Raw genomic sequence first — 14203 nt, forward strand, 5'->3', positions numbered from 1 at the left:
TGGACAGTGCAGATGCAGAACATTTCCACGACCTCACAAAGTTCTTTTTCCTCCTGCCCCTTCAGTTACCCCCTATATCTATAAGCAACCACAGTTTGGACTTTAATCACGGATGATTTATTCTGCCTATTCTTGAGCATCATGTAAGTGGAATACACAGTTGGTTCTTAGGATGCATATAACTATAGGCCAAGGACGAATCTTCCACAAACATTGCAGGTGATTTGGAAACAAATGATGCTGCAATCACACCGTGAGTACCAAACATCCATGCCACAGCACAGCACCACCTACTCTGTAGGTATTTTCAAAAATTTTTATTTATTTATTTTTAATGTGCCTTGACCGCGGGCCTTCAGCAGAACAAGTAACCACTTGCTTAAGCCAGCAACATTGGGCTCAAGCTGGTGAGCTTTTGCTCAAACCAGATGAGCCCTCGCTCAAGCTGGCGACCTCGGGGTCTCGAATCTGGGTCTTCCGCATCTCAGTCCAACGCTCTATCCACTGCGCCACTGCCTGGTCAGGCATTTTTCAAAGATTTTTAGAGGCAGTCTGTGAAGAAAGACTTACCTGGAGGTCTTTTGTATGCTGAATGTATCAACCCCTAGTTTCACTGAACCGAAAACCAGAGAGGAAAGCCTTCGGCTATCCTCTTGACACTCAGCTCCTAAAAGCTCACCTCAGATTCTGTGGCCGTTCTGGGTAACTTAATGTGAGTGATTTTGATCCCAATCTGCAAAAATGAACATTTAAAACAGGTATTTGGCAAGAGTACTTGGGACATGGGCCCACCTCTTTTCTAGCTATGACTAAAACAAACCATGCGGTGTTAGTAATGATTTCACCCTACATTCTGAAGAATTAGTCTTTCATTCAGACCCATCCATCATTTACTTGGTAACTGTCATCACAGCAATTATGCGATTTCACATCCCCTATTCCTGCTCTTTGGGAACTAGGCAGACCATTGATTAGGAAACGTTCAAGGGTAAACCAGAGGCCTCAGCTCTCAGCCACCCACTTCTGACTTGTAAAACAGATAAACTAAACTCTGCCGTGGGTGACAAAACGTTTTTAGGGGGAGGGGCAACATGGGGCCAGGGGTAACTAGCAGGACCTGGGTGGGGTGGGGGTGACAACCTGCTCTGGGCTTTACCTCCTCAGCAGCCTTCAGCTTCACATCTACATAAAGATTGGAGTCATTTCTGCTGCCAACCTAGAGTAATAAATACATGCAAGTCAATTAGCGAAAGGCAAGGTATATAGAAAAGCCTCTAGAATTTTAGTTTTGATAACAGGAATGTTTAACCATGAGACTCTTGTTGGGAGAGCTGTAACAGAACAAGAAGAACGCTGGGGCAAGGTGGAGATGTGGACACAGGTGTATGAGGGATCCCTCTCCAAACAAGGCCCACCCACTTCCCACTGAAAAAGCCAAAAGATAAGAAAAAGCAGGGGATGCCTGTGTCTGCCTTGGAAACGAGGCAAGGCTCCTGCAGACCTGCCGAAGCATGCGGAATCTCTGCTGCAGACCTGCCTGAAGCATGCGGAATCTCTCCTGCAGACCTGCCTGGAGCATGCGGAACCTCTCCTGCAGACCTGCGTGGAGCATGCGGAACCTCTGCTGCAGACCTGCCTGAAGCATGCGGAGTCTCTCCTGCAGACCTGCCTGGAGCATGCGGAACCTCTCCTGCAGACCTGCCTGAAGCATGCGGAGTCTCTCCTGCAGACCTGCCTGAAGCATGCGGAGTCTCTCCTGCAGACCTGCCTGAAGCATGCGGAGTCTCTCCTGCAGACCTGCCTGAAGCATGCGGAACCTCTCCTGCAGACCTGCCTGAAGCATGCGGAGTCTCTCCTGCAGACCTGCCTGAAGCATGTGGAATCCTCTCCTGCAGACCTGCCTGAAGCATGAGGAATCTCTCCTGCAGACCTGCCTGAAGCATGCGGAATCTCTCCTGCAGACCTGCCTGGAGCATGCGGAATCCTCTCCTGCAGACCTGCCTGAAGCATGAGGAATCTCTCCTGCAGACCTGCCTGAAGCATGCGGAATCTCTCCTGCAGACCTGCCTGAAGCATGCGGAACCTCTGCTTGCCATTGCTACCAGATGAACGGGCTGAGGAACTGTCACTGCGCAAGAGGAACAGCAGAGCCCAGACAGGAACAGCCAGAGGGCACATTCTACTCCCTCTCCCCTGCCCCCGGGGGCAGTGGAAAGCTCTCATGCCCCCACAGCGAAGAGACACCTGCTAGGGTGGCCCAGTTCTTGCTTACACAGAGCAGACATTTAGGGAGGGCAAAGGGCAGTCAGCTGCTCCCAAGACAAGGAGGAAGCCAAACCCTTTGAACCACCATGCTGCTTCTCATCATGTTCCTTCTATTTAATTACTCACCAACATACTTACAGTTTTTCACTGTAACACTATCTGTACAATTTTGTTTTATAAATATTTTCCCATGTTCTAGAGGTTGACACTTGTCCTTTTCAAGGTTGAAACAGACTGTCAGGGTGATATGCTACCAATTTAGCTTCTTCCAAAATTGCGGAGAGAAAAATGGTAGGTCCCTCAGTATTGATGCATGGCTCCTTTTAATAGGACAACCGCAGACAAAGAAGTTGGCCTCAGTTACAGAGGGTATTCCCTGCCCTAGTCCTGTTGATGCTGTTCCTGGAAGCTGTCCTAGAGGCCCACGGAACATGGCCTTGCTATTAGCCTCAGTTGTCCTTTATACCAGTGGTCCCCAACCTCTTTTGGGCCACGGACCGGTGTAATGTCAGAAAATATTTTCACAGACCAGCCTTTAGGGTGGGACGAATAAATGTATCACGTGACCGAGATAAGCATCAAGAGTGAGTCTTAGATGGATGTAACAGAGGGAATCTGGTCATTTTTTAAAAATAAAACATCGTTCAGACTTAAATATAAATAAAACAAAAATAATGTAAGTTATTTATTCTTTCTCTGCGGAACGGTATCAAATGGCCCATGGACCTGTAGCGGTCCGCGGCCCAGCGGTTGGGGACCACTGCTTTATACAGATCTCAGTTTTGCCAGTACTAACTTGAATTTCATCTCTTGAATGCTAAGGCCATTAAGGAAAATTTGATTTTTTAAAATGGATTATTTGAACCTAAGTTGCTTCCTGTAGGGGCTTCCCTAGAATGTCAGTGCCTCTCATGTTTCTTCTTTGGCCATTTTCTATACATGTTCTTGGCCCCACGCATCCCTCCCTTCATTGATTCAGTTACCAGATTTAAGGTACCCTGGGATTTTTAGAACAAAGTAGGAAAGAAGGTGGTCCTAAATTCAAGAGTATTGTTTTTTTTTACATTTTCATTAGTATCTATAACTATAATTATTTAGACTTAATTCTGACTTTAAATGGTTTTAGCGCTCACTGCCAGTCCTTTTAAAATTAAAATTTTCTCTCTTCTACGGTTTATTTTCATTCCTCTCAGGTAGCTGAAATGCAACTGTAAATCATTTTTTCCAAGAAAGGTATATAAGCATTTTTCTGAGTCTAGGTGTATGTGAAAATATTTTTCTGTTGTCTTTGCACTTGAAGGACCCACTTGGCTGAATTTGGAATCACCTTGGATGTCGTTGGCATCTAGTGTTACAGAAGCCTGAAGTCTTTTGCTGTTATTGTTCCCATACAGGAACTGTTTTCTCTCTGGATGTTTTGGAAAAAAATTTTCTAAAACTCCAAAACTGCCACCAGTTTTAAAAAGCTTAACAGTTATGGATATGAGCATATGTCAAAATTTCAATGTAATTCTAATGCAAAGGAAAAGATCTCTCCAGAGCCAATTCAAAAACTCACTCTCAGGATAGGCATTTTACAGAGAAAGATGGTTATACAATCATTGCTAGATTAGATGCAAAAGACCGTTTAGTTGAAGAACAGTAGATTCTTGACTGACAGTCAAGTGGGTGGGTGGAAGAAGACTGGATTCCCAGAACACATCTTAAATCCATTCGAGTTTATCAAGAAAATCACTTAAACATTTTTATCAGAATGCTAATTTTTTTCTAGAAAGGAGGTGAATTACATCACTCAGAAAAGGTCCTTTCCCGGAACAAGTTAAGAACAAACTCTTTTTTAACACCAGGCATCTGCAAACTGTTTCTGTAAGGAGCCAGATGGTATATTTTTTAGGTTTTTCAGGCTATATACTCTGTCACACATTGAGCTTCTTTTTCTTTCTTTTCTTTTTCTTTTTTCTTTTTTTGTATTTTTCTGAAGTGAGAAGCGGGGAGGCAGAGACAGACTTCCGCATGCGCCTGACCAGGATCCACCCAGCATGCCCACCAGGGGGCGATGCTCTGCCCATCTGGGCCATTGTTCCATTGCAACTCGAGCTGTTCTAGCACCTGAGGCAGAGGCCACAGAGCCATCCTCAATGCCTGGGCCAACTTTGCTCCAATGGAGCCTTGGCTGCGGGAGGGGAAGAGAGAGAGAGAGAAAGGAGAGGGGGAAGGTTGGAGAAGCAAATGGGCGCTTCTTCTGTGTGTCCTGACTGGGAATCGAACCCGGGACTTCCACAAGCGGGGCTGACACTCTACCATTTAGCCAACTGGCCAGGGCCTAGCTTCTTTTTTAATCTTTTACAACCTGGGCAGCATTTGGACATGGGCCACAGTTTACCAATGCCTGTTTTATAGCATACAATAACTTGGGTATTTGTCTAGTCATTATTTTTCTTTATGCTTCAGGAGATTCTTACAGATATTTAGGCCAGTTGAGCTTATTAACTGTTGAGTTTATTATTGTTCCGTCCATGTCCTTTTTAAGGACTGTATGAGTTGCCATATGCAAAGCACTTTGAATAGTTCCTGGTAGGAAGCAAGTGTTAGTTATTATATTATTAATTCAAATATTTTATTTACTAAGAGGATGGAAATACAGCATCATTTGTATCTCTTATAACGAAAAGTCTTCATTTCTTTTAATATATTCAATTATTTGGTGATGTAACAGTTCACTGTGATTTCTAAAAATTCCAACTTTTAGGCACACACACATGTGCGAGCACACACAGAGCCAAATCATGATTATCCCTGACTGCAATGCTAGGAAACTAGAATAACAGAGGGGAAAAGCATAGGAGATAGACCTGCATTCATATCTCAGACTCAGTTCCTCAGACTGTAGCTTTGGATAAACTACCCAAAATCTTGGCGCATCAGTTACTATGACGACAGGAGACCGTTCCCAACTTGTAGGGGTAGTACAGAAACGAGAACAATTATAAATACATACAAGTCATCTGAACTATAGCAGACACTAAACCAGGGGTCTCAAACTCGCAGCCCGTGGGCCGCATGCGGCCCACTGAACAATTTTGTGGGGCCCACAGACTAATCCACGAAGTTCAAAATATTTTGGATAAAATTAAGTAAGCCTAGGGGCCTACTTGTATTTTTCATTTCTCTAGCATCCTAGCTAGATATTAGCTTAGTTAACAGCAGTTGTGATGCGAACTACAGTTTCTGGTCGTTTTGTGACACTGAGTAAACTGCATGTACGATTGTGCTTGTTGTACTGATTTTTTTTTGTTTTCAACTGCAGTGAGAAAAGTGTTGCGTAACAGTTGCCTTTTGTAGACCTAGTGCGCCGAATGGCTATGATCTTGCTCTGCGGCCCACATGCTGAGTTGAGTTTGAGACCCCTGCACTAAACAGTACTGTCATTCCTTCTGTAAGGGATGGAGAGTGGGTATAGTTAGATGGATTTTGATCAAATTTATATTTTGACAAGAGCAGCAACAGCAGTTAAAAGGACAGACTGGAAGCATCCCATTAGAAGTCTAAAACCTGTGAGCACAGGACTGTTGTGGCCCCAGGGCATGGGAGCCGCACAAATCAAAAGGAGGGAACAGATTTCTAGAGCGTAAGAGAAGCCGACTCAATAGCGCAACAGTCCCTGCGGGGATGTGGAGAGTGGGGAAGAGATCCAGAGGTGATCTCAGGTTTCCCATTTGGGTGTGTGGGAACATGGTAGTGCCAGGTCAAAAATGAGAGGTCCAGGGCAGCAGAGATAATGAATATGTGAAAATTTATAAACAGAAACCTCATTTAAAATGGAGTTGCGAGGCTAGAGGAGAGAGAACTGTCACACATGGCACTCAAAGTACACTCCTGACCCCTACAGGAAGAGACACACCTTGCATCTCTCACAGGAAGTGACACTACTACCTCAGCAGGAAGAAAAGATTCTTCCTTGTCCAGTAACAGCTCAGCCAATGGTAGACTGTCTGCCACAGCGCAGCCAATGAAAAGTACCATATCCTGAACTTCTAGTTTCCTCCAATGGACTCTTCTTTACAACACAAATCCAGAAAAGAGCTTCCTCTTTCCTTTGTTTCTCTTTGCACATGGTTCACCATCGGATTGCATGTCCTGAATTACAACTGTTTGCTGTTCCTAAGTAAACCCATTTTGCTGGAGAAATACCTGGCTGTCTGTTTGGTTAAGGTCCACAATTACAACATAATGTGTATAAGCTTTGAATCACAGAAAGATAAAGATGCTGACTCTGGTGCTAAAGTGCAAGATTAAAATATTGTACCAGTTTCACTGTCAAGGACATAGACCAAGTTGCAAAACTGTTTATGTAAACAAAAACACTTGCAATCAATAAATTCAAAATACAAGTTTAGAAATCAAGCTTAAATAACAAGAACATATCTCAGTATTGCTAAGGAAAGGTTTAAAAAAACAGATTTCTTCTCTATGACATTTACTATTTCTACAACAAACAATTCACAAGCATGAGCCAAGAAATAACTTGTCCCCCACATGTACTAAGTATATACCCACAACATATACCTTTGATTCTCAGTAATTTGCAAAAAAAGAAAAACCCACCACAGGACAGAACACACGGGCAGAACAGGCCTTCTGTGTTTTCCTTCTCAGCGAAGGCCTCTTAAGATAATTAACAGAATTGGGGGGAAATATTTGAGTACTATTCACTCTGAAATTCTTGAGGAACATGGGACAGAAACTTAGCAAGGGATTAAATGATGTAAGCGGCGACATACAGAGAGAGAAATGTGAAGTGAGGAAGCAGGTATTTCTGAAGGGAATTTCAAATGAAAGCTATCAGCTTCCTGTCATCCAAATCCATCCTCCAAAATGTTCTTTGTATATGTGTCCATACAACGGATATTTACTGAACGTCGGGGATCACTTCATTGAAGGGCTTCCCCACTGGAAGAATCTGAAGCTCAGAGAAGAAGATGTGGCCGGAGGCCTAAAGTAGGATACATTCTTCCATGTAGCCATGAGGCTCAGTGAGCTCACTTAGAGAAGGAATAAGAAGAAAAAACGGTCTGAGCCCTGAGCCCTGAGGCATTCAAATGTTTTAGGAGAAATGAGGAAGAAACAAGGAGATCGCTATCCTTCAGAGATGAGAAACAAGCAAAACAGATTAGAGGAGGAAGGGGAAGGGAGGTAAGTGATGTCCCAGAAACCTAAAGATCCAGGGTGTAAATTACTGGCCTACAGCTGATGTCCGCGGGCAGATGAAATGGCCTAGGGCAGCGATTTTCATCCGCTGTGCAGCAAGACCTTTAAAACAAGTAATAGCTGTCGACTTAGTCGGGGGCACTGACCTCTCTTCCCTTAGATTGTCAAATTAAAAAATGACAACAGCCAACACAACAACCAGACAGCTGACTGGTGTGAACAAATCAAAATTATACCTATATTTTTTGTCAGATCGGCAAAAAATTACTTTTTGGTGTGTTGCAGAATTCTAGTAATTAGTTTATGTGTGCCATGACATGTAAAAGGTTGAAAATCGTTGGCCTAGGACAGGGGTCCCCAAACTACGGCCCGCGGGCCGCATGCGGCCCCCGAGGTCATTTATCCGGCCCCCACCGCACTTCTGGAAGGGGCACCTCTTTCATTGGTGGTCAGTTAGAGGAGCATAGTTCCCATTGAAATACTGGTCAGTTTGTTGATGTAAATTTACTTGTTCTTTATTTTAAATATTGTATTTGTTCTCATTTTGTTTTTTTACTTTAAAATAAGATATGTGCAGTGTGCATAGGGATTTGTTCATAGTTTTTTTTATAGTCTGGCCCTCCAACGAACGGTCTGAGGGACAGTGAACTGGCCCCCTGTGTAAAAAGTTTGGGGACCCCTGGCCTAGGACAAAGGTCCACACCTTCTTGTGAGAACCCAAGACCTTTTCAGAAGATCTGTAAGTACTAAACTACTTTCATACTAACGCCACGTCATCTGCCCTTTTCATTGGACTGACATACACACTAAGGCTGCAAAAGTCACGGGGAATAAGACTGCTGATGACTCAGCATGCGTCAAGACAACGCTACCAATCTATACTCTTCAGGAGGGTATCTGTCACTGCCACACATGCTCAGTAAAAACACATGCCAGCTTCATTTTGAAGTGCCCTGGGTGAGGCGGTGAAAACCATTCATATTATTAAACTTCAACCCTTGAGTATACATATCTTTTTAACAGTCTGTCTGGGGAAGTGGGAGGCACTCACAAGCACTTCTGCCGCACACAGAAGTACGCTGGTTGTCACCAGGAAATGTACTTGGCCTTTTTGGCCTTGCAAACTGAGCTACCTCATTTTTATATGGAAAACCATCTTCACTTGAAAAAGAAACTGACAAACAGTATTATTCAGCTCTGACTATTTGGCAATATTTTCTCAACAGCAGACCAAGCTGGCTTGCTACTTCAGGGAAAATAACTATGTATTTGTTGCCAATGATAAAATTTGATTTTTCGAGCTAATATCAGGATTTTTTTCATTCATTCCTGTGAGCCTGATAACTGCTCAATACTTAAAAGCTTTCGCTGATAAGTTCACTGGTAATGTTAATGATTATGATTTTTTATACCACATAATAAAATGTATTAATATTGGGAAGATCTGTGTAATTCAGTGAACTATTATTTTCCGAATGAGGAATGAAGAACATAACAGAACCTCCCATGGGTCTATATCCTTTCAAACTGCAACACAGATTTTGATGCAACAGAGTATGAAAGTTCAAAGACACAGTTTCAGATTCCACATTGCAACTAACCTTTAAGAACTTTACTTATTGCCTGACCAGGCGGTGACGCAGTGGATAGAGCGTCAGACCGGGACGCAGAGGACCCAGGTTCAATACCCTGAGGTTGTCGGCTTGAGTGAGGGCTCACCAGCTTGAGCCTGAGGTTGCTGGCTTGAGTGTGGGATCATAGACATGACCCCATGGCCGTTGGCTTGAACAAGGGGTCACTAGCTCTGCTAGAGCTTTCCAGACAGGGCACATATGAGAAAGCAATCAATGAACAACGAAGGAGCCACAATGAAGAATTGATGCTTCTCATCTCTCTCCCTTCCTGTCTGTCCCTATTTGTCCCTCTCTCTCAAAAAACAAACAAACAAATAAAAACTTTACTTATTCAGTCCCAGTGTAATATTCAAGAAAAATAGTCACAATTATCTGGAAAGACTATTTTACAAAGCCTTCCCTCTTACAATTATACATCTTTATGAGGCCAGATTTCCTTGGTATATTTCAATCACACTAGCATATAGCAGAGATGGAGTCCAAGGCAGATAGGAACGTAGTTGTACTATTAGGGCAGACAGTAAAGGGTTTTGCAAAAATGTACAAGAATGTCCTTCTTCTCAGTAAATTTTGTTTTCTAAAAGTTATTTTCTTCCCTGGCCTGGGTTCAGTTGGTTAGAGTATCATCCTGATATGCCTAGGTTGCAGGTTCGATCCCCGGTCAGGGCACATAGAAAAATCAACCAATGAATGCTTAAATAAGTAAAACAACAAACCCATGTCTCTCTCTCTCCTCTGTTCTCTCTCTCTAAAAATTAATCAACCAATAAAAATTAAACATTGGCCCTGACTGGTTGGCTCAGCGGTAGAGTGTCGGCCTGGCGTGCGGGGGACCCCGGTTCAATTCCCAGCCAGGGCACATAGGAGAAGCGCCCATTTGCTTCTCCACCCCCCCCTCCTTCCTCTCTGTCTCTCTCTTCCCCTCCCGCAGCCGAGGCTCCATTGGAGCAAAGATGGCCCGGGCGCTGGGGATGGCTCCTTGGCCTCTGCCCCAGGCGCTAGAGTGGCTCTGGTCGCGGCAGAGCGACGCTCCGGAGGGGCAGAGCATCGCCCTCTGGTGGACAGAGCATGGCCCCTGGTGGGCGTGCCGGGTGGATCCCGGTGGGGCGCATGCAGGAGTCTGTCTGACTGTCTCTCCCCGTTTCCAGCTTCAGAAAAATACAAAAAAAAAAAATTAAACATTAAAAAAATTTCAAGTTATTTTCTCATAAAAATGTTACTTATACTAACATATAATGAGCTTACCATTGGCATGTTTATATGTATTAATATTTTTAGGCTTCTTAGTTTTAATTTCTAATACAGTAAATATTGATGAACAAAAGCTCCTTAAGGTCTTAAGCTTTTAAAAGCATAAAGGGATCCTAAGATCAAATTTCAAGAGATTCTGGCCTAGGGGAAGAGTACCCACAGATTAGCAGAAGACCAGGATACACCAACATTTAGAGGTTGAGTCGACGAGGAACCTGCAAAGGTCAGAGGTTTCACAGACACCAAAAAATAAACAGAAAATGGGGAGAGACTGAAGTGCTCGTCTTAAATGCTACAGAGACACTGGCTAAGGAGGATATAACAGAAATACACTACCCTGTTTCCCTGAAAATTAAGACCTAGTGCAATTTTTTTCAAGCTTAGAAATATAAGGCCTCCCCTGAAAATAAGACCTAGCGTGTCTTTAGGAGCAAAAATGAATATAAGACACTGTCTTATTTTGGGGGAAACAGGGTAGATTGTTGTACAGGGAAATAGAATCACAAGAAATTCTTGATGAAATTCAGAGTTTGGCTGGTTATGCTGATGTTTGTGATGACATGACACAGTCTATTAATAAATGTTGATTTTTTTGTTCAACAATAAATGTGAATTCTTGTTCATGGAAAAATAAGACATCCCCTGAAAATAGGACCTAATGTGTCTTTAGGAGGAATAATTAATATAAGACACTGTCTTATTCGGGGAAACACAGTATCAACAGTACCTGTAATATTGCCAGGCCTGGTGTGAAACCTGGTACTTGCTCCTTTAACTGAGTGACCTGGTTCTTCAGTCGCGCCTTTATCTGCCTGGAGAAAAAGGAAAGGTTGCATTAACACAGTGTTTCAAGCACACAAAGTGAGGTGGATTATTAGATGTATCTCACTTCCAAATTAAAAAACATCTTCTCTGCATGGTCATTATCTGGTATCACATGTACTGTGCACTGGCCATAAATTTTCCAGGCTTCAAGTAGGTCTTTCTCAAGTCCTACTGACACGGACCGGGTCACAGGACACAGGGCCAGTTAGTTTAAAACACATTATCAGTGGTTCTCAAAGTGTGTGCCAGGGCACACTGGTGCGCCCTAACAGATTTCCAGGTGTGCCCTATGGTATTCCAGAGAAATACGTGCCTGTTGGGGACCAAAAAACCAAAAGGGTTTTTGGAGTTTAGATTTTTGGGGGACAGAGGTGTGGGGAATTGGCTGTAAGCTGACAGTCTGCCCAACCTCCCACCTTACTTGCCTGATTAGGTTGCAAAAGGCTGTTAAGCTGTGGTGCTGGATTGTTTACACTACCCCCATGTTCCCCGGAAAGACTGGAGGCAAGTTTCTTCTATCCTTTGTTTGGTGAAAGTGAAGATGATATGTATGGTGGGGGTTTTCTGCACTCAACACAGTTAAGAGTAAAAAGAGGAATTCTTCAATGTATTGATGAGGAAATGAGAGTTTGTCTTTCAAATATATGCCCAAACACTGAAGAAATCACTAGGACACATCAGGCTCATGTTTCTCATAAACACAAGAATGAAAAAACTTAACATATTCCCACCAGGACCTGCTGAATTTACTAAATCTTACTAAGAATGTATCAATATATATAAAAAGATAACTTTTTGCTGTTTTTTTATTTTTTAACCCCTTTTTTATAAATCTAAAAAGCATAACTCAAAAACTGTAACATAAAAATGTTTTTTAATGTCAGAATAAACTTAATTTTGTTGTATTTATTTCATTTAATTACCATAAAAGCATGCTTGGACTTTATATTATTTTCTTTACTATCTGACTTAATTATTATAACATATTTCTCAGAAATTTGTATATAGTGCGCCTACAATTATTTGTAGGATTTTAAAAGCGCCCCAACTTCAAAAAGTTTGAGAAGGACTGCATTAGTTGATAGCATTCAAAATCATACAGTGAACAAATGAAAACTTAGCCCAGCATTTCTGGAAGGCTGCTTACCCTCACATTTTTGTAAAAGATTTATGCAGTCTGAAGAGAAACCACAGTATCCATCCTGATATTTTTTATCATTTCCACTCTCCCGAGTGCTATATGAAAAAAGTTTGCAGGAAGGAACTTGAACTCCCGCCTGCTCAACCTAGCACACATAGTACGATAATCACACGATATCCACAGAAGACTGCATGATAATAAATCCCACTCCAAATTCAATATGAATTTATAAATCAACTTTAATTCACAAAAGAATTTTCCTTAGAAAAGAATTTAACACAAGGTTAAAAGTGTAACCTGCTGTGAAACAATGATAAATCAACTTATCAACATACAACTTCTCAACGACACAATAGGACATCAAGTATAGTACATTACATTCGTAAGTAAATATTCAAAATCGCCCTTGCGTAGTGATGACACAGTCATGAGCACCAACAGGCTCTGCCTCTCTTGAAGGATTAGTTTTCCGTTTGCCTTTCTTCCTCTTAACCACACTTGACATACAAACGCTGTACACACGGACATCTGCAAGCAGCACCTCCTTCATTCTAACTTGGTTACTCTCTTCTCCAATTCTCCACATTTTACAAGCAACTGGCTTAAAAAGGCATAGGCATCACAAGAAAGATTATTTGGATGAGACCAGAAAATGTTAAGAACATTGGATGATACAAGAAATCATACCTAAGACTTTAAAATTTTCTTTCTAACTAGTGACCTTTGCTGAAGTCAATAGTCTATACCAAGGGTAGTCAACCTTTTTATACCTACCGCTCACTTTTGTATCTCTGTTAGTAGTAAAATTTCCTACCCGCCCACCGGTTCCACAGTAATGGTGATTTATAAAGTAGGGAAGTAACTTTGCTTTATAAAATTTATAAAGCAAAGTTACAGCAAGTTAAAGCATATAATAATAATTACTTACCAAGTACTTTATGTCGAATTTTTGCTAAGTTTGGCAGAATAAATCTTTATAAAACAACTTACTATAGTTAAATCTATCTTTTTTTTATACGTTGGTTGCTCCGCTACCGCCCATCATGAAAGCTGGAACGCCCACTAGTGGGCGGTAGAGACCAGGTTGACTACCACTGGTCTATACAATAATAGAGTTCAAAAGAAGATTGAAAGGCCATTGGATTTCCTTCTACTGGGATTTGACCTGAATAAAGGCCACAAAATTCAGCTTTGACACAAAAGAGCCGGAAACAGTGGAGCTGCCAGGTTTTCACTAGGCTGCCGGTGAAACTCCCCAGCAATTCCAGCCTTAGCTGCCTCCCCTGCATTGACAAGGGGACCAAGTTTCCAGATTTCACTCTTTTTCCCTAACCGTTATATTAACACAAAGCACTAGGTCAGGGGTCCCGAAACTACGGCCCGCGGGGCCGCATGCGGCCCCCTGAGGCCATTTATCCGGCCCCACTGCACTTCCGGAAGGGGCACCTCTTTCATTGGTGGTCAGTGAGAGGAGCATAGTTCCCATTGAAATACTGGTCAGTTTGTTGATTTAAATTTACTTGTTCTTTATTTTAAATATTGTATTTGTTCCCGTTTTGTTTTTTTACTTTAAAATAAAATATGTGCAGTGTGCATAGGGATTTGTTCATAGTTTTTTTATAGTCCGGCCCTCCACTGGTCTGAGGGACAGTGAACTGGCCCCCTGTGTAAAAAGTTTGGGGACCCCTGCACTAGGTAAAGATTTCTACTGGTACTCCTTAACCCTCCTCCAACCCAAACAAAACCCATGGGGAGGTGGGGGGGGGGAGAAACAAAACAAGTCTCAAGCATTCCTAGCACCATGTACGACAGTAACAAGAACCACCAGTGAAAACAGATGAACACATCTGAGCCTCTCAATAACCTTGTGAGGTGTGCA

At 42.4% G+C, this 14203-nt stretch overlaps 1 protein-coding gene across 1 annotated transcript in view; it reads right to left on the bottom strand.

The window, feature by feature from the left end:
• MTHFD1 (methylenetetrahydrofolate dehydrogenase, cyclohydrolase and formyltetrahydrofolate synthetase 1) overlaps positions 1-14203 on the bottom strand; it is a 66306-nt gene that overhangs the window by 38350 nt on the left and 13753 nt on the right. Inside the window, exons 2-4 of the mRNA XM_066388475.1 lie at positions 11086-11170; positions 1157-1216; positions 680-733 (exon numbers count right to left, since the gene is read on the bottom strand). Of these exons, the coding sequence (XP_066244572.1) occupies positions 680-733; positions 1157-1216; positions 11086-11170 (199 nt within the window). The remainder of the gene's footprint in view (positions 1-679; positions 734-1156; positions 1217-11085; positions 11171-14203) is intronic.

Source organism: Saccopteryx leptura, chromosome 6, assembly GCF_036850995.1.
Source record: "Saccopteryx leptura isolate mSacLep1 chromosome 6, mSacLep1_pri_phased_curated, whole genome shotgun sequence".
Lineage (NCBI taxonomy): Eukaryota > Metazoa > Chordata > Mammalia > Chiroptera > Emballonuridae > Saccopteryx > Saccopteryx leptura.